Source organism: Mastomys coucha, unplaced genomic scaffold (assembly GCF_008632895.1).
Source record: "Mastomys coucha isolate ucsf_1 unplaced genomic scaffold, UCSF_Mcou_1 pScaffold22, whole genome shotgun sequence".
In the NCBI taxonomy this organism is placed as follows: domain Eukaryota; kingdom Metazoa; phylum Chordata; class Mammalia; order Rodentia; family Muridae; genus Mastomys; species Mastomys coucha.
The window spans coordinates 41818069-41838866 of NW_022196905.1; the positions used below are offsets into that span (position 1 = coordinate 41818069).

The 20798-nt window shown below is 41.2% G+C and overlaps 1 protein-coding gene across 7 annotated transcripts in view; it reads left to right on the top strand.

Annotated features, from left to right (window-relative positions):
• Window positions 1-302: 302 nt before the first annotated feature.
• The window catches only part of Slit2 (slit guidance ligand 2), a 331000-nt gene continuing 310504 nt past the window's right edge, over window positions 303-20798 (top strand). For 5 of the 7 annotated variants that reach the window (XM_031342214.1, XM_031342213.1, XM_031342216.1 and 2 more), the window contains exons 1-4: window positions 303-2442; window positions 5066-5137; window positions 6330-6401; window positions 17326-17397. In XM_031342214.1, coding sequence (XP_031198074.1) covers window positions 2264-2442; window positions 5066-5137; window positions 6330-6401; window positions 17326-17397 — 395 coding nt within the window. In that variant the 5' untranslated portion in view covers window positions 303-2263. The remainder of the gene's footprint in view (window positions 2443-5065; window positions 5138-6329; window positions 6402-17325; window positions 17398-20798) is intronic. The other 2 variants (XM_031342218.1, XM_031342211.1) reach the window with 2 other exon arrangements.

Here is a 20798-nt window from a genome sequence, read left to right on the forward strand (position 1 = left end):
CTCCATTTATTTATGTGGTGCCCTCAAAGCTGCCCCTCTCCTCGTTCTCCCTCTGGGAACCTCGGTCTCCCAGCTCCGGTCACCTCTGAGGCCAAAGAGTTGCGTGGCGGGGACCGGGGCTCCTCTTTCTGGTGGCCAAGTTTGCACCATCCTAAAGGAGTTTGGGCGCGAGCAGGGGCGTACGGGAACGCGCGCCGCTGCCTGCAGCCTGAGCTGGCAGCCTGGGCCTCACCTCTTCTGGGCGAGGTGCGGGCTTTCCGCGCGCGGCCAGGGGGCGGGGCGAGGCGTGCGTGGGTGGAGCCAAGGGCGGGGGCTCCGGCTGCTATATAAAGCCCGGCGGCCGCTTTAACTTCGGACTTGGGCTTATTTATTTACGGAGCGCCTGGACGGCGGAGGTTGGAGGAGGCGGCGGCTGTGGCTGCCGCAGACGGTGGTTTAAAAAAAGGAGGAGAAGGAGGCGGCTGCGGCGGCGAGGAATGGGAGCGCCCAGGCTTCAAGGCGCAGGCCGGAGCTGCCGAGCTTTCCTGAGGCTGCGGGAGTACTGAGGAGAAAAGGGGGACGTCCCGGGGGCCCCCAGGCGACTCTAGAGGCGCGGACTGGGGTCTTTTTGTTTGGCTGCGCTCAGCGTCCAGCAGCCAGAGCGGACAACTCCAGTTACAACAACAACCCACCTTCCAGCAGCTAGGCGAGACTTAGGCTGCCGAGTCCGTCCTATTGTTTAGACACTTGCCTGGGGCTCTGGAGCGCCAGTCCCTGCTCAGTCTCCGCCTTCCCTCTCCCTCCACCTTTCTCCCGGGAGCCGAGAGTGCCGAAAGCCTCCCTGAGAGAGGAAGGGGCTGGAAGCCAAGCGCTACCTAGACTGTGGTCGCCGAGTCAGGTGCAACGTCCGGGGAGCCAAGCGCCACATCCAACGTCTGCGGCTGGACTCCTCCTGTGACAGTGGGAGACCAGATCCAACGCCTGGGGAAACTTCCTGCACTTTGAGACTGAGGACCCACTTGTAGGGGCTGCCTGAGGGGTGGCTGAAAGGCTGCATACAGCGGGAAGGGAAGTCGCTGTTGTTTCTTCTACCTGTGCCGTCAGGTGTGTGCTGCAGAGCTGTGTATTCTGGAGACCAGAGTGGCTGACAAGAGTGCGTACACTCTACTGCCATTCGGTTGTCGCCTGGGGTCTGCCAGGGGAGCAGATCTCATCTCCATCTTTCTGTCTACTACCTGGTAGTCATCCATCAGGGTATAGTAACAGCACTGGCATCGCGGACACATAGTCTTTGCTTTGCTCTTCTCGGCTCGCCTGTCTGCAAATCTTGCCCCAGCCAGTACCCACTCAGTCTTCAGAGGAGCTTTCCTACCCAACTTGGTTTACTGGATTTTTTTTTTTTCTGCAGGGGTGAGGACTAGTGGATATTCCTGCAAGGCTGCAGCAGTCCGACTGCCCTTTTGTCTCTCTGTGTGACCTCAGGGGCAGGCCCTGGTGCAGAGCGTCGCCAAGGACGCCGGGAGGGAGGCGGGATTGCCAAGATATCCTCCAGTGAAGTGCATGTGTGTGTGCAAGCCATCCTTGGCTGTCGGGAAGCGGAGAAGACCGGTTGGGGCTGCTGCTGTGCCGCAGGAGTGGGGAGGCCCCGCGAGCTGAGCCCTGCGCCCCGCATCGCCGCCCGGCGCCCCCAAGGCTGTCTGAATACTCGGTGCGCCCCCGCGTGCGCCATGACCAGTCTCTCCGAGGGCTCTTCTTTGGACCTGCCAGGCCCTTGCGCCTTCTAGCTTCGGGGGAACCCACTTTGATCAGAGCCACCATTACTGTTAAAGTCCCCTCATCAGTCTTGTACTCTTCTCACTGGAATCGGATTTGCTAGAGGGTCCGTGGGATCAGAAGTCCTCGCTTGTCCTCAAGCAACCAGCCTCTGCATCTTCGCGAACACTGCAAGTCGGAGCTCTTTTACCCCAAGTTGAAGTCGCGCACTGTCCTCACAGCTGCTCTGGGGTCTACTCCTGAGCCTGAGCCTGGCCTATTGATATTCAGAACCTGAAGTTGCCCACGGATCTTCGGCTCTGCTGTAAAGGCTTGGAGAGCAGAGGAAAGACGTGTGCTTCTGTCAGCTCTCCTGCCCCTTATCACTGTTCCATATTACTGTGTGAGCATCTCCCCAGTTTCTGTGGGCTGCAAGCCCGGCGCCGGGCACTGGGCCTCGGACACTGCCCAGTTTTCACGCAACCGAAAGCTCAAGAGAAGTCCCTCAAGGCAAAGGAGTCTATTAGGGAAGATGAGTGGCATTGGCTGGCAGACACTGTCCCTATCGCTGGGGTTAGTGTTGTCGATCTTGAACAAGGTGGCGCCTCAGGCGTGCCCGGCCCAGTGCTCCTGTTCAGGCAGCACAGTAGACTGTCATGGGCTGGCACTGCGCAGTGTGCCCAGGAATATCCCCCGCAACACGGAGAGACTGTGAGTATGGCTACTTGGCCCTCCCCGATTCTCCCTCACTCCCTATTGAGGTAGCACATTCCCAAGCGTCCAGCCTGGAAAGTCCACGTGCGGTAGAAACCTGTTCCTGGTGCAGCCCTCAGAGGCTCTTCAGCACGCGGATCCCGGGGTTGGGCCCTCTGGAAAGGGCACTAAACTGGGAGGAGCCTTTGCCAAGGAGGGGCGGGTCGCTGGCTGCTTTGCGTGGTCCCCTTTTCCTGTACCCCTCTCGCCCTTTGCAACTGCTTGTGCACTGTAGACCAGTTCTTTCTGGCTGGGGAGAGAGGTGCCTGGAACTAGAATCCAAGGATGCCTGGGGCAAGGGAGGTGTGACCATGTTTCCCAGACTGCAAAACCGGGGAGTCACCTTGGGCTTGCAGACACTCAGGGGTCATTTCTGGACCTTGTTGCCTCAGACTGGGGAAGAAGGGGTGGCAGGATGTTTCAAAAAAAAAAAAATTGTTCTCTCCCGGGGCTTTATGTACCTTTCGAAGTACTGAGGGAGGGGAGATGGAGCCTTGGGTGCTTGAGCGATCTTTTCATTGTCTACGAAGGATGAGTACGCCAAGACAGCAGCAGTCCGCTCTGTGGGACGTGCATCATTTCCCTGTCTCTACTTTCTAAAGCCCCTCTCATTTACAGCGAGGTGGCAGCAACGGTAGCGGTCCTTAAGTGACTCCACTGAGCGGGAGACTTCGGGGAAGACTGTGTCCGGGGTTTAAGTAAAGTTAGCACTGTTTCTTCATCTAGAACCCACTGGGCTGGGTCCAACTGCTTTGGTGACCCCGTGGCCTGGGCTGCCCCTTCTAGCTCTTCCTGCTGCGCCTGTATGCCCTGGGGCACCTTTCTGGCAATCTGTGAGCTCCTTCACGTAGTGGCAGCTGCTCTGCCTGCCCATCTTCGCGCTTGGTCGCCCGCAGACATCCCCGCCTCCCTGTCTGCGCGAGTCTTTAATGAAGAAATAAACGCAGACCAGGGATGACGGACCACGCGCTCCTGGTGGGGCACTTCCCGAGTTAGGGAAGCGAAGCGCGGAGGCCACTCTCTTTGTGAAGCAGATCCCTCTGCCACGCGCCCTCCCTTGTCCCCGGGATGCGCCGGGCTCTCCCGGTTGCGCATGGGCCCGGCAGGCGCGGACGGCTTGGTCTGGTGTAGCGTGGGCGATTGAGCAGAGACTCTTGTTCTTTGCTAGGACTGAGGAAAGGGAAAACGCTAGAACAACACTTCTGCACACACTTGTCCTCCTCTTTATGCAAACTGCATCCCCCTCGGTCTAAAGGCCCAAGTCCAGGACTTTCTCGGTTTGGAAAGGTTTGCCAATCTCCAGCTCAACTAAGGCTCTCCCCTTGATTGTTTCCCAGCTAGTTGGGCCTTAACGCCAATGTTTCATCAGGGTGTGATCTAGAGCGTTTATTTGCTGTTGGGGTCGGGATCGCAGGAGATAACAAGTAGCCCTTAAGTGATTCTCACAACTTTAGAGACAATTCAGAGAGGTTGGCGAGACAAGGAGGGAGAGCAATGAGGAATTCTGATTTAGTCTTCCCTCATCATCAATGCCCTTCAGAATAGTGTAAACACTAACTTGTCAATGGGCTGGGTTTCCAGAACTGGCAGGGGAGTGCCCAGTTGTTAAAAAAAAAGAAAAAAATTCCTTTATGAGAGATCTGTGGAGTTTTTAGGAAACCACATACTCAGTGCTGGTTTATAAAATTCTATCATTAGCAAAGTAAACACTTTAAATACAGATTTCAGCACAAAAGTTTGAAAGTTCAAAGTAAGTGAATTTCCAGAAAGGAATGCAGTGTCTCCCAAAGGCTAGTTTTATTGTGAATGAATGAAGCCCTGAAAATTTACTTGTTGACCAGAAAAGAAGCATGTGAAGCTTGGTATTGAAACAATGAAGCAAGCTTGTCAAGGCCAAATCCTGCTTCCCTTATAGTCCACACTGGTGGTTTCAACTGCAGTCACAATTGGGGGGGGGGGTTGCTATAAAGAGTTCAGTTTCCCCAGGGACCTAGAATTGTGGGGAGGTGAAGGTCTTTGAGGTACTGCACTCTCCCTCACTACACTTTTCTTTGCCTCAGGAATTTTGGCCACAATGCTACCTCCTGAGTGTTCTAATATTTAAAAAAAAAAAAAAAATTACCCGAATAGTATGAAATTTTTTTTTCATTAAACTTCCCGAAAGAAACTTCTTGGGGGCTATGCTAAAAATAAGAGCAAAATTGCAGAATACCTCAGTAAATAAATACCCACATTCTTGGAAAAACTCAAATCGAAAGCACATCCACACACACACACACACACACACACACACACACACATACACACACAGGCCACAAACACACAACAAAAGCTACAGTAACCGATGGCATCATTGCTTCAATTATTTTTGTCATATGTCAGCAAGAATTTTGTAAACATGAGACATTTATGAACTATTATTTCAAAGGCTTCTTTGCTTTCCTTTTCAGCTCACTTTTTAAGCCACAGTAATTGAATTAAAATTTGTCTCCCTAAAGTTCTAACTTGTTTTAAGTTTTACTTTGACCAAATTTGAGAGAAATTTTAAAAAAAGGAACTTTAACGTTTTGGTGTCTCTTAGGGATTTGAATGGAAATAACATCACGAGGATCACGAAGACAGATTTTGCTGGCCTCAGGCACCTCAGAGTTCTGTAAGTGTCTCCTTCCATTGCATCTCCGTTTTGTTTTGAACATGGCGTGCTTCCTGACAACCACTAAACGTTCATAACCTTTAAAACGTTTCTGGAGACAGAAGCTTAAAAACTTAAGCTCTTCTATTTTTTTTTCCCCCATTGTACAACTTTTACTGAAATCTGTGCCTTCAAGTGGTGGATATGTGGTGGGGATGATAAGATAGAAAGGACCTCAGATCACTAGTTTACTCTACTTTAAGGGCCTTACACATAAAAAATGTGGAATCATTGTTTTTATAATATGAGTAAATAATGGGTGAAATCTGATACGTTACGGACTTAACACTTAGTGTGGATGCTTTCAGTAGATTGCTTTCTCTTATTACTGAAGTAAAAGTGTCCAGACCTCCCCCCTCTCTTCCTGGAAGGCAAAAGTAGAGAAAAGATAGCATTAAAATCATGCAATCCATCTTTTCTGCAGTTTGAGGAGGGGTGTTTATGGATGGAATATATTAATGTCATTTAGAGTTGCATTCTTTACATTTCATAGCTTTGTAGCTGATATAAATTGTTACAGCATGCTTACTGCACTAATTAGTGGGTTAAATTAGGTGTGAGTTAACCATTAGTTTGAGAGTCAATATTATGCAAAATTGTGTTACTCACAGGTTTGTAAATATTTACACCCCATGGCCAAATATTTTCGACTACTATACTTACAATGTTAAGTGTTAAGGACCAATTTTGGTCCTTGTGACACTATCCCATTGATGATGTGCATCTGCAAGTCAGAATTAAACTATGCATGCATTGAACTACTTACTGAATTCCTAACTTAGGAACATAGTGAAATCAGAAAATGAAAAGAGCTCTCAAAGTTGCCCTGTGCTCTGAGTTCCCATCCTTGACTTATGCTGGAGTTTTAAGTTTCAGATCTTACTTTTCAGGACTAACTGCTGTATGAAACTTCTTCATTATTTAAAAAAAATAAATAAAAAATAAAAAAACACCTTGTGGTATGGAAGCTGCTTCCCCCCCCCAACCCCTGTCCCCGAGTTCTCTCTCTTGCTTCATTACTGAATTTGCTAGTGACTTTCAATTCAGAGCAAAATAGAATGGGAGAGTCAGAAAGGGGCTGCAGGTTTCTGCTGCTGAACTGCAACCTCCTCAGAGAGCAACATTAAGCAGCATGCTATATTTTGCATTTCAGTCAGCTCATGGAGAACAAGATCAGCACCATTGAGAGGGGAGCATTCCAGGATCTTAAGGAGCTGGAAAGACTGTAAGTATTTTCAGTTCCAAACCCATGACAACATGTCTGTGTGTTTAAAGCCACTAGGATGTCAAGGATTATGTCTTTAGTTTCCTGGTGGCTTAGCTTTTAAAGTTTAAGCAGAAAAGACAGAAACAAGTGGTTTCCAAAGTAGAGCAGAGTCCTGGGTAAAGAACATGAACTTGTATTAAAGCCTAAAAGTTTAGGGTTTTCCAGAGATATTTCTGCATGTTTTTGTTTGTGATACCTGTGGTTTATGTAGGGAGAATGATCGGTGATTTTATTTGTGCTTTACATGGAAACAGAGACTTAGCTAAAATATTGTAAGCATCTATGCTGTTATTGAGCACAGCACTGTTGATAGATTAGGAAATTTAAAAATGGTTGTTGTGGATAAGTGACTTGTTTGATGTTTAACACAGTGAGCACTGATAATAATAGTGATTCTCAATTCTATTTAATTGTTTATCATAGCTTCTAAAATATTACTGTTTGGAACAATAAGCTAAGGATTCTTAAAGTAAGGATGGGTTATCATCTGCTCCTAGCATTTTTTCTTCATGAAGTTTAAATTTTTCACTTTAAAAATATTGTTTTTTGGCCTAACAATTCTTGTGGATATAAGTATTACTTGACTATTCTTGTGTTCACAGAATATATATTATTTAACTATATATATGTATATATATACATATGTGTGTGTATACATAAATGACAAAGTTTATATCTGAAATCATAGAAATTATAGGCATTGTAAGGTGAAATGTAAGTAACAGATCTCATTTGTCTTGATTATGTTTTCAATTTTAAGTCACTGAAATTAAAACCACTAATGATTATTTTGACAAGTGTGTCCATGCCTGCCTTAAAAGTCACTTTAGTAAAAATACAATAAATACTTTTATGTAAATGTGTTATTTGGGGGGTGTGCACAACCTAATTCAAACCCACAGAGCACAAGAGCAAAGGTTAACTTTCTGTCATTGTCTAAAAGTAAAAAATAGGCTTGTAATTTTGTGATCTATTTGGGAATATACAGGATGTATTTTTACTGCCTCAAGTAAAGTATGGGAACATCTCCTTTTTTTCCATTAAAGCTTTGTCCATTACAAATATCGCAATATAGTGGATGTAACTGTAAAATAGTATAAATTAATTTGTTACACTGAGATACCTTTTGAGGAAGTGAAAAAGCAGGTAAATATTTAGTCGAGTTCATATCCAAGGTTTTGTGTCCATAACCTATTTTCTTTATATAAAAATACTCTGAAAATATTGTTGTATGACTTCCTCGATATTTGGGCATAGCTTATACAACTAGTGAGTAACTCACAAAGATATTTTACATTATATAGTTTAATATATATTGATTTTATATAATGTATTTTATAATAAAATAAAATGTGTAGGTAAATGAATAGATAATTAGATATTCATCGGAACAGTAGCAGTTTTGTCAAGAGTATCTTCTGGTCAGACTACGGATGTGCTGATAACAGTCTTGAAACTACCTTTAAATTCCAGTATATGGCATGGCTCTTGTGGCACTTTCTGTGGCTCACATAAGAACAAGCCACACTTTTTTTTTTATATACATTTTTAAAGCCACTTCCAAATTTCATTTGAACTTTCATCTTAAATAAATTAGCTCTTCCAAAAACTTCTAAAGATGCCATCTAATTTGAAATTTGATTAGAGTTGTAAGTGGAGACCTACTTTTTAGCTTTGACTTCCCTCAAGAACATCACTTCATCTCTGAACAATTTTCTGTTCTACAAAGACTCAGTCAGATGTGGAAGAGTGGAAGGAAGGCTTGTAATTTTGAATGAAAACTAATATATATGCAAGACTTCTTTAAATCACCCCAGCTGTTGGCTGAAGGCAAATATTTCATATTTGTGAGGAAAAGCTGAGAAAATTCCATTTGTTTACAACTGCCAAGTCCATCTGATGGAAGCACATTGTTATCTGACAGCCAATTCATCTCCTTGAGACTCTGGAATTCTAAGCCATTTCTTAGGAACATTGTGGATACACTTCTCAAATATTTATTTTTAAATATATTAAATGCCACAGCAGATTTACTAAGAAATGCATTCAACACTATTGTGAAGAAAACTATTTTAAATTTTGTTCAGTTTATTTTTTAAACAATAAAAATACAAAAACCCTAACATTCTTTGTGAGTTTCATATTCAAATTATTATGGCTTACAACATCTACCCCTATTTTATGTAGTCATTAATGTCACATGAACAACTTGCATTCTTACAAAACTTCAAGGGGGAATGTAAGAAGCAGGAGATGGATTAGTGTTAAGCTCTGGATTGTATAATCTACATGATTGTTGTAAGTTGGATGCAAAACTGCAAATTGAACTCCAAATTGTGGCACAATGCCTTAGAAACTACTTACACTGTGATAGACAATCACTTAGAAAAGCATGATTTCAGTTTTTTCTTCCTTTGTATGTAAAGTAAAGCAAAATAATAAAAAAAAATCAACTTTATTCACATCCAATGTATGGGTCTAAGTTGTTTTCATTTTAAAGTGATATAGTAATAGCACTTATCCTTTTTGGGAAGGTATTTTGTGAAAATATTCAGCGTTAGGTATTTTTTATAATGTTGATGAAATTTTAACTTAATAAAGAAGAGGCAGATCTGAAAATAGCAAGTATCTATACCATTTTATGCAGTGAGTTTTTAATTAGTAAAAAAAAAAAAACAAGGTCATTTTAACTTAAATTTAACATTGTGAGCTAAGAAAGACATAATTGTAGATCAAAGCACCACAAGTACAAAAGAAGAGTTTTCACTAAAAATTAATGTGGTTAAAGCAATGTCAGTCAAAATGTTAAGCCGCCCTTCCTTCGTCTTCTTTCCTCCTTCTTTCCTTCTTCTTCCTTCTTTTACTTTCTTCCTTTCTTCTCAAACCTTTTGTCCCTCTCTACTCCCTCCTTCCACTTCAAATCACTCCCTTTTATTATTGTGAGAAAAGCCTGCATCTGATGATGATGATGGTGGTGGTGATGATGATGATGGTGATGATGATGGTGATGGTGGTGGTGATGATGATGATGGTGATGGTGGTGGTGATGATGATGATGGTGATGATGATGATGATGATGATGAGGGTTCCATCTTCATGTGGCTGTGAGTCACTGAATGGGATAGGCTTTAATGGAGCTTGCACCCCCATGAGCTCATGTCACTTCCTGTTGGGACAGTTGCTGCCATCCTTCCAGGCCTGATGCATGCCATGCCAGGGTGTCTGGAATGCTTTGTCTTGTCAGTAGTACTATTTATCCCGAAGGGAGGTGTTGAGGGCATCACAGGGAGAAGACTCATCATGCACATTGAAATACAATAGCTTCCTACTGTCTAATAAGAAAGTTATAGAGGAATCTAATGAAGTTATTTTATAAGCCGATTCAATCCAAACCAAGTAAGCAAAACCAAAGTCTCCACGAGTCTCCGTTAAAAGTTATTAATTTAAGGTATATAATGTCCCATGCAGTTTTCTTCAAGTTGCACACAGGCAGCTGAAGCTGGGCTGCTCACTGGCAATCTCTGCATAGCTCTGGTCAGGCTGGCTCTCTGAGTTCTGTTTTACGGCTGTCTGGTGGGACTTTGGTATTCTAGTAGTAAAATCAATTCCTCCCGTTTTGAAAGTCTCACAGCATGAATGGAATATTATTGGAATTTTTGATATAATGATACCTCAAAATGAAACACATATTTGTCTCGCTTATGTTTGTCGGGGACCAGCAGCCAGGAATAGAACATCGTGGCTTTGAAGGAACCTCACAAATACCAAATACTCATCATTACAATAATTGCAGAAGTAGAAAGTCACATTGGCTGGGTAGATGGTTTTGGAGTACTGGCTGGCTCTTTAGTGCTATTGGAGGCTCTGCGGATGGGGGCAGGGCAGAGGCAAAAAGGCAGAGGGGAGCGGGGCTAAATGCTTTATCCAACTGCTCCTGGTTTTAGGCACCTTTTAATACCTTCTCCTGGATCACTTGTGAAAGCTTCTCACTGGTTATGCTGTTGGCTGGTTGTCTAGTCACGTCTAAACTCAAGTCCATTCTAAAGCCAGGAACATTAGACAAGTGAGACTTTTGCAGATCCTGAATTGTAATGACCCTGTAAGATCTTGATCATACAGCTTCTTTTTTAAAATCTTTAGTTACCTCAACTTGAAAATAGGGACAGTTATTAAGTCCAGCTCTTCCCTCAATACTCCAACTGTCTGATTTTTCAGACCCATACTTCATTCAAACACACCCAGGGTTATTCTCTCCATTTTTAGCGTGACATTTTTCAGTCCTACCTGCTTACCACTGGAAAGTTTCCTTGAAAAAAAATCCAAAAAATACCCTGGGATATAAATCTAATAACTTAAATTTTTTGAAGTTTCCACCAATTCATAATCATAAAACTTATCACCCTTTACCTTAGAAATTTAGATCCCTTTAGGATAAAGGCACCATTTGAGCAAACTCTGTATTTCATAAACAAATACTTAAAAGGTATGCTTTCCTCTAAGGTGGTTGTGAATTCATCCTCTTGCCCAGAATACCATGCTACTCATAAACAAGTGGCACTGTGGTTGGGAATGGGGGCATAGAGATTATTGTAGGTTGTAACGCATGAGTTCAAGTGTAGAAAATGTTGTAGAACAGGTCTGAAGGATAGCACCATTTATCCTCTGTTTGTCAAGGCTGTAGAGGACCCCTCTTTCCACTAATCCTGCAAGCTTATATGCAACCTAACACATACACAATTCTTATTGTAAAGAGAATCTCACAACACTAATCTCCGTGGTAAAGAATCTAAGTTTACCTCAAGGGACACTTCTCTGTATTGTACACCTTGGTTTAAAACCCTCGTTGGTGTCATATATATGTTACGTTTTTCTTAAAGAAATACATCTGACATTGTGTATAATAAAAATAAAATGTGTTAAGCAGTTGATAGTTGTTGAATACCCCCTTTCCAGTGCATTCAGTATGGGCGATTTTGAATTGTGTTCACTGATTGTAGTCTTAGAAAGGTTTCATCAGAGGGTGTTGCTACAAGTTTAGCGAGTGGGTGTTTTTTTATGGGCCCTGGAGTCAAACAGTGGTGAGAGAGAAGAGCCGTTTGCCACTGTGGACCATTTCATGGATTCTGAGGCAGCCAAGGCTGTTTATTTTTCCCACATCTGGTTTGGGCTCACCCTTTGTGACAATGTTTGCTGGATGCTGCTCCCTTTATGCTTGCCCTGAAATGAGGAGTTTAGTTTGCACTGTTTCAATGTATTGGTGGAAGCAGCGAATGTCAAATATTTTACATTTACTTCTGTCTCACATTGCTTTTGGATATCTTTCCGTTTGAATTAGACCTTCCAGAGTGCACTTCACAAGCTTGCATAGGAAGGGTTGGTTTTTTTGTTTGTTTTTTTTTTTTTGTTTTTGTTTTTGTTTTCCCTCCTGGACTTCACAGGTATTGTCCTATTTTCAAAACAAGTTATATCTGCTGGACTGACAGGAAGACATTAGTAATCATGGAATCTTGGGGACAAAGAGACTGACTTAAAGTTATGGGTGTTGGAGTGCCATTTTAAGAGGCTTTTATAAAAGCCTTTGCCTCTTCTCTTTATAGCATCCATCCACGCTGGATTCAGGATTCTGATGCAGAACAGAAACTATGCCATATTATTTTAGCCAGTGGTGATAATGGTATTCCTGTGGCCTCTCTAACCATTTCTGCTGTGTGGTGCCTTGTAATATTAACTGCGAGATCACTAATGCCAAGTTATCATATGTTGTATTGTTGATTGTGTTGTCTAGCCACGTATAAACTCTCCCTCATCTTAAATCTGGAAATAGTAAGAGAGACTTCAGAAAACCCTGAATTTCTATACCCCTTGATTATGTCACATCATCTTTAACACAACTTCTTTTTCAAAAGTTGAATTTAGAGATAGCTCATATCCTAAGATATAAATATACTATATTTAGTCATCATATTTGTTATTTTCACTTTGAGTTTCTTCATGGGAACAGAAGATAGGAAGAAAGTACATTTTTTTTATGTTTTCTTTCAAAGTATTTTATACTCTTCCTTAATATGTAGAGTATCATTCAGTGATGGCTGAGAGCAGGAAATAGCCTTTTGTATTAAAAAAAGTGTTGGCTTCCCTAACATAAGGCAGAGAGGAGGAAAGCATCATTGATTGTGCTGATGAAAATAGTAATAATCTCCAGCTATAAAAAACAAGCTAAATGTTAAAAACTGTTAAAAGTTTGAATTTTAGTTTTATGAAAAATGAAAGTGTTTGTTCTACAAGGGTCCAAAGAATAATGCTTTTAGTGGGCAATAGAATTTCTCATCTGAACAGTCAAAAGGGAGCCTAATTAGTCTTACTATTGATGTATGCCGAGTAGGAGAGTAATGATACATCTTAAGGTAACATTTACTGAATTTTAGATTAGACATGATATTGAGGTGTATTTGCATTGATTTCTGAATGCAAAGCACATGACTTTCACTGGATTTTGTAAAACTGAGTTTTAAATAAGGTGGAATGTTATCTTGTAGTAAAATAATTTCTGAGCTGATAGGAAAGTTGAGGAAACTAAGATGCTTTAGCATCCATCCAAGGATAAATCCCTGGAGTAAATAGAAGATAATAATTTAGAAAGTATGGCACTTATGAGCCAGGTAGTTGATACTAGTAGTTGATATTTCAGCATCCTGTGGTGTTGTTGTAGCTCTGTGATCACTTACTCATCTGATGTCATACTCAGAAGCAGGAGGTGGCTGAGGTCTAGGATATTTAACTATCTTTGGCCTAAGAAAAAAAACTATCTCAAAGAAATTTACCACATGTATCTTTCTGAAAGTATGAATCACCACCCAGAGAAACCTCAAATGGCTCTCAGACTTAGTGAGTAGACTTTATCACCGGGTGAGGACACAGAACTGGTGTGACTATACTCCATCATCTGTCCTTGGACACAACTGAGCCTTTTAACCGAGTACCTTATGAGGTCTCCCATCAGTTATCCTAAGAATAGCTGTTAGCTGTTTCCATGTCTAGGGACCATCACTTTTAAAGCTCACCTTATTTATGTTGGAGTTCACATCCTGCCTTCTCTTTAAGTTGCTATCATGTTTTCTTTGTTGGGTTAGAGATGGGGATGATTTTTCTCAAACTTCTTTTTTTTTTTTTTTTTTTTTTGCAATTGCTTTGTATCTTAGTACCCTATAAAACAACTATAGATTTTTTAAATGCCTTTTAAGGATTTAATTTCTGGCATTTGCAAGAATCTTTACTTTGAAATATTTCTTTGGACTTGAAGGAATCTGGTGACTTTTTATTGAAACATTTTCTGACCATTTAACCTTATTACTGATGGAAGAAAACAAGAGCCAAATATAGACACTTTACAAAAAAAAAAAAAAAAAAAAAAAAAAAAAAAAAAAAAGCTACGTTTCCAATTTTTGCCTCTCTATATAATACTTTCCTTAGTGTACCTGCCTTTTTGGTAATATTATCTTGCCTCGTGTTCAAAACATGATTAATTTAGACAAATTTACTTCTGTGAAAAAATAAGAAAATTCAGAATGATTACTTAATATTGTATCATCATCATCCTCGTGTGTGCATGAATGTGCATGTATGTGTGTGCATGTTTGTGTGAGCCTGCCTACCCAAGGAGTTCTGCATGCTCAGGTGTGCAGTGCGAGCCACAGACCATCTTTCTGGAGTGGTTTCTTTGCCTTTTCATTTTTCTTTTAAAATGATTTATTTTTATTTCATGCATATTGGTGTTTTGCCTGCATGTATATCTGTGTGAGTGTGTCTGATCCCCTGGAGCTGTAGTTACAGCAAGTTGTGAACTGCTCTGTGCATTCTGAGAATTGAATTCGGGTCCTTTGGAAGGTCAGTGCTCTTAAGCACTGAGCCATCTCTCCAGCCCCTCCCACTATCCTAAGTGTTCCAGGAATCAAACTCAGGCTGTCAGGCTGATTTCTCTTTTGCAGCTGGTGAGGCAAGCACCACATCCACTGAGCAATCTTGCCAGCCTCCCATAGGTAGTGTCTTTTATAAATCAAATTGCATACATTTTCCTTGGAGTATCTCAAAGATGTTTAAGAAGTAGACTACACAAAACTGTGGCGTTCTCAGAGAAACTTTGAGTGTTCCATTATTTTCAAGCATTGTTGAGGAGTAGCAATGGTGACTCTCAATGTATGGAATTACACTGCCTGAAGTCAAGTGTCTAGCTCTACTTTTGGGTTGTGAATTTCTTGCCAAATCATATGGAGGGTTATTCATTTGTAAGGATGTTGGGACAAGTGAGTCAGATATTGTTTGTGATGTAAGTCAAGAACCACTGGGAATGTGAAAAGGCTTACAATAGAGAGAAAGACATTACATGTGCCATAGCTTAAATATCTATGTTCACATAATATATGAAGTTTTGCTGATGGATTGGAAAGAAGGTTAGAAAAGGTTAGAAGGTTGGTCACTGATATTTGGGGGTTTATTTAAACATACTGAGTTCTTTCTGCTCTTTATATGATGCTGACAATATGTGGTTGCTGGGGAACAAGAAAGGGCAGGCTCAGGGTACAGGGAGTATGTTAGATGGTAGGGATTTGGTTAGCTGGATAGTGACTGGTGGATCAGCGAGTATGCCAAAGCAAAGTAGTCCTGATATCAAGTGATTACACTGGCTCCTCACTGAACTATATCAAAATGCAAAGAGAGCACTCGCTTCTCATTCAACACAATTAGAACCTTCTAAACACCAGAAAAGACTGGGGAGTGTGGAATGCGAACAGCAGATTGCTTTGTTTTCTAATACAGTTCAACTCTAGCAAGTGCCAGAGAAAGGGGAAGGAACACAAATATCGGGTCTTCACATTTGAGGAGTTCACAGCCCAGTGGGAAAGAGACCAGCACATGAGTCAATACAGTACAGTGCATGGGGGTCATATCAAAGGCTCTGGGGACACAGCCAAGGGAGGTATGAAGTTTACAGAGGATAGCTGGAGTTTCAGAGGATGTAAGAAAGCGCCCCGTGATGGGAAGAGAAAGCTGTCTCTGGACAGCTGCCTTTTACAGAGTCTCAGTTTGAGGCTTGAAGTAGCATGCCTGCTCAGGCTGACAAATCAGATCAGCTCTGTTAATCCAGTGCTTGGAATATGATTAAGAAACCCCATGTCTGTCATCCTAGAAATTAGGATAGGCATTTTGTGCATCCGTTCTCAAAGAACTCCTGCTGCCTAGAAAAAAAATCTCATTGTCACTATTACAAAATGTGATTTTTTTTTTGGATGCTTGAGAATGATTTTTTTTTTTAGATACTTGTGGTGAATAATTTTTTTTAGATACTATCGTAATGAAATCACAATTAAGTGATTTTGTTTAAGGTGGAAAATGATGGAGGGTGAAAGTATTTTATCCTCAAAATTATTCCCAAGAAAGAAAGAAAGCAGAATAAATGTTTTGCTTTTATGTTAACTTTATGTGGTTCATTCATAAAAATTAGTGCACATGTGAGAGCAAATCCACCCTTTAACCACTAATTTTCCTATTTCTCCTTTATGTCCCTTGGAAAACATGATATGGATTTTACTATGTGTGGGCATGGCTCTGTAGATGAGCAGCTTCCTAAGGTGTTTTGATATTCGAAGCTCTGATCACCATTACTACCTTCTGCTCAGGTGATCTGCAGCCCACTTACGTGCAAACCCTGCTTTCAGATTGTCCTTAGTAGGCTTGGACGCATGGGATTGCAAGTGTAGACTTTCTGAAGGCAGATGTTTATGCCTTAAGGTAACTTTGAGTAAGAATTCACTTATCATCTGTTTTCTTAAAAAATGTAATCACTGATCTTGTTCCTGCCGGGTGGAGACTAACTGTCTTATTAATTCCACCTGATGAACCTTTAAGTAAATCAGGACATCACACTGTTAACGTGTATCCTGATGACTTAACCATGTTTCTGCCTTTCTCAGGGTGATATTGGTCTTAGAGGCCAAGCAACTTGTACATCATTTATGTGTAGCTATTTCCCATGGGCTACTCATAAATATGTTAAGATTTGGGAGAAGCAGAAGAGTAGGCCGATAGCATTCACTTGATTAAAGGATTCACATAGAACGGGCAGGGTTGGATTGTTAAGTATATCAGGGATAGTGTTCGCTCACTTTCTCTAATAGGTGTGCACATTGCCAGTGAACTCAAGAATCGGTCAGGTTTGGTAAGAATTGCAATTACATTCTTATCCAAAGCATCTAAAACATCAAAAACAAAACAAAACAAAACAAAACTACAAGCGGTGCAACCTTTGAAACACTAGTTAATCAAACAGAATGTAACCCAATTCAGTGATAGGTCAAGAGCTGTAGATTGAGGCTCAAGCTTTGTTATATTTATTCTGATTGTGCCTATAGGAAAAAAGCCTTATTTTTTGACACTGTTTCTTGCCCTGCCCCCAGTTAAAACAATACGTACTAAAATTGAAAGTTCTATCTAGTTAGCCTTTGCTGAAAATTTTGGCCCTTTTTGAATATATGAATTCTTTTAGTAGAGTATTAATATATCTATCCTCTATTGAAGTTGTGTCTGAGTCAGGAAATCGTAATTCATCATGTGTGTTCTGTTTGTCTGATGTTGCAGGGACTTTGAGTTGAGACTCTAGGTCCCAGCAATCACCACCTGAATAAGCACAATAGAATATTGCCCTCAACAGCCATGTAACAATAGGTGTAACCAACTTTTGGGTCGCAGCGCTTGGATTTTCTTGAATGTCCTTCCATTCTTTCTAGAAATGCAGGATAAAGCATGACACTGCCAAAGCCAGGCTCACTGTTAAGTACTTTCTGTGTAACATAAGCTGTTTTTTTGTTTTGTTTTGTTTTCTCCAAAGGCGTTTAAACAGAAATAACCTTCAGTTGTTTCCTGAGCTGCTGTTTCTCGGGACTACGAAGCTCTACCGGCTGTAAGTAGACACACAAGTGCTTGCTGTGGCTTTGCATCGACCTTGTGTTTTATTAATAGAGTTGTGGCTGTTTTCTTGAGCTTTCCTGGAATCCGTGCGTTCGTAGATTCTTAGATTGGAAGTATGCCCTTTTGCCTTCTGAAAGAAATAAAAGATCTTCAGTGGTTCCAGTGGCTTTGTTTATGTAGCGTTCTGTGGTTCCAGTGTGCGTTATTGCAGCTGCTTTATTCTTGGTTTTCGTAATCTGGTGATACAGAGGTTTGCCTAGTGCGCAAAGGAAAACTTAAATTTGGAAGGGAAAAATTGCTACTGCTCTTCCACTTTTAAAGGAAGTTGATAGTGTTTCCTGTAAAGTTGGAGTTCCTTCTGTAAGCTCTCTTTTAGCATAGGTTCGGAATTTGAGGAATAGTGTTTATGAGATTTCCTATATTATCTCTCTTAAGGCATTTAAAGTTGTACATTCTCTCCTGAGTGCTTCTTTTAAAGCCAGAATTACAAATGCTGCAATGTGAACTGCTAGAAGGCAGGATTTTCACATCAAAATACCTCATACACCGTTAGGGAAGTTGTTCTTAAAAAAAAAAAAATGCAAGTATTAGGTGAAATCTGCTTTTCCTCCCAGGAATGCTTGTTCCCTGACCGAATGTGTAATAGGGAAAACACGTTTATGAAAGGTTTGAAAATTAGATTTTTTTCAGCTGTGTGCATGGTCTTGCACAGATGGCAGATACGCTACAAAGTGTTGGCAAGAATAAATAGCAATGATTATCGATGCTCTTGTATGCTGTGAAATGATGGCTCGGATAGGTAGGAAGTTGTCTGCAGTGGCTCCACCTGAGTGTCGGGAAGTCCCATATGGAAGTGTTTGTAGAGAAAGTGAACACATTGCTCTTTTCCGAATCTGATTTTGTAGCCAAAGCTTTGTAGCCTACACGTTCAATATTGTTGTTATCAATTCCAGAAGCATGTATGTGGGGGTGGGGGCGTTCTCTCATACTCACCCCTGCTGGAAACAGGATGTCTGCTAGGTCAGTCCTCGTGATACTTCATTTCACAATACAAAGATCATTCCCAGCTGACACCCCACATCTTCTCTTTCCTGACATCGTTTCCCTAAGGAAAGGCAAAATCCCTGGCTGCGCTGCTCATGCTTATGAGCTTTGCTGTTTAATGGGTCCTATTCAAGTTTATTTTTAAAAATCAAAGGAACTTCTTTTAACAAATTATCTCTAAGGGCTATTTTGTTTGAGGAAGTAGGAGATAGCTTGCTATAAAATTAGACCTACACACGCACACAAACACACACACACACACACACACACACATTTAGTGTTGTAATAGCCCGATTTGTTATAAACAGTATCCCCTTTCTGCTTTAATTGTTAGGGGCTGAAGAAACTTGTAATAACTGATTTTGAAGCTAATGTCCGATGACCTTGCTAAACTGTGACTTTGCAAGCAGTGTGCATACAAAAACAACACACAGTGCCTCTGAAGGGTTTATTTTTATGTTCTGCAGAGATGAATTTAGATGGAATGATTGTTGTCTGTTATCAGTTGTACTACAAAAATTGTACAAAGTGACCTCAATACTCTTTCTGACAAACAAGAGTGTTCAACGTTTTCTCTAGAAGTACTTGGATTGATTTCCCCAGGAGCTTTTGAATGGCTTAATGCATTATAAAAGCCCCCACCAGCAAATTATACAGTTTGACATTTAGACCTTTTTGACAATGTTACATAGTGGAACAAAGAGAGTTCTCCCTATATTTTAAGATTTTTCATTTTTCTGAAGCTTCCATCTGCTGGAACACATGAGAGCTGTGAGCAGAGGCCTGAAGAGGCATCAGACCCCACAAAGACTGTGACAAAGTTTTCTAAGTCATTGAAGACATGTTTAAAAGGGGGAAGGGGAATGAGAAAATATACTTGGGATACTTCTATGTCTGTTTGGATCAAATAATTTGACCTAGTGAGCATACCAGTTAATAGTTTTAATTGTTCATATCTATAGTTCCAATACAGATATAAATGTTGTATCTCTAAACCTAGCCCTTTATGGCATCATGGTTCATATTAACAGTATCACTCTGTTTGATGGTTGACATTTCTCTTCAATAGAAATGTAGAGCTTTACTTTTCTCTCCTTCCTTCCCACCATCTGTCCCTCCTGTTTCCTCCTTTCCTCCTTCACATGCTTCTTTCCTTCCACCCTGGATTTTATTTATCGCTTCTTTTTTTATTTCCATTCTGTAGATGAAGCTAACCTAGACTTTACTATGTAGCTCATGCTAGCCTTGAACTGCAGCAACCCTCTTGACTCAGCCTCCCATGCGTTGGGACCACCATCAAGGACATGGTCTGCACATTCAGATCACACTTCTTTCTGTTTTAAGCTGAGGATCCTATGCTTCACAAGGACTCGATAGAGGTGGATAAGTTGTTAAAGGCATTGTTTCTCTTGAGTGGAACAGTAATAAACTATGTATGAGTACTTTTTAAGTAATACCAAGGCCAATAAAATTAGACACATAGCACTAAGAGTCTTTAGTAAGCAGAACAGAACTTGTAAGGCTGACTGCTACAGGAGGGCTATAAAACCTGTGAAGACCAAGGCTATAGGCTCATTGTTTTCCCCCTTCGTGTGATACTTGTGTCTACTTGCGCACTTGTAATGAAGTATTGTAGGAGATAGAAAATGTGTTAGAATCCACATTCAATAGTAGCCTTTGAAATGCCCCTTCAGAAAGGAATCATTGTACAAAGAGATTGAACGAGAAAACCGATTTAGGAATTTTGACAAATAAAAGAAAAAGAATATTAGCATAAAGAAAACATTTGACCAGCTGTTTTATGTATATATTATAAGAAATTTATTTTTGCCTGGTTGAATATCATAGTAGAACTAGGCCTATGTATAGCACGGAAAACAGCGCTTCTAGAATTTATTTTTCTATCAGAAATGATGCTAATTCATGTCTATTTTTTATCTTATTACATACTTTAATTTATTTCACTACATATTACCAGGCAAGAATGTTAAGCCGTTTATAAACTGGTATTTGGCTTTGGCGTTGTTTGCTTGGATGAAAAGTATCTTGATAAGTTGGATATCATACATCTTACTTTTAGTTTTTATAATGAATAAATCACCTTCTGACTTTTGACTGAAAGTGGGATGCCAGGCATGCATGCCTTTTGCAGACTCTAAATGCGATGTAAAAGGAAAAGAGGGTACACTATATGAATTATGATTTGACACGGTTGATTGCTGCTAGCAGCCAAATATGCTTTCCCTTCGCCGCCTGCTCCAATTTCTCTTTGGAAGGGCCGAGAGAGCACTGCATGCTCAGGTCAAGATGTTTGCTCAGAAATCGTAGTACACTCACAGCTGTGTTGGC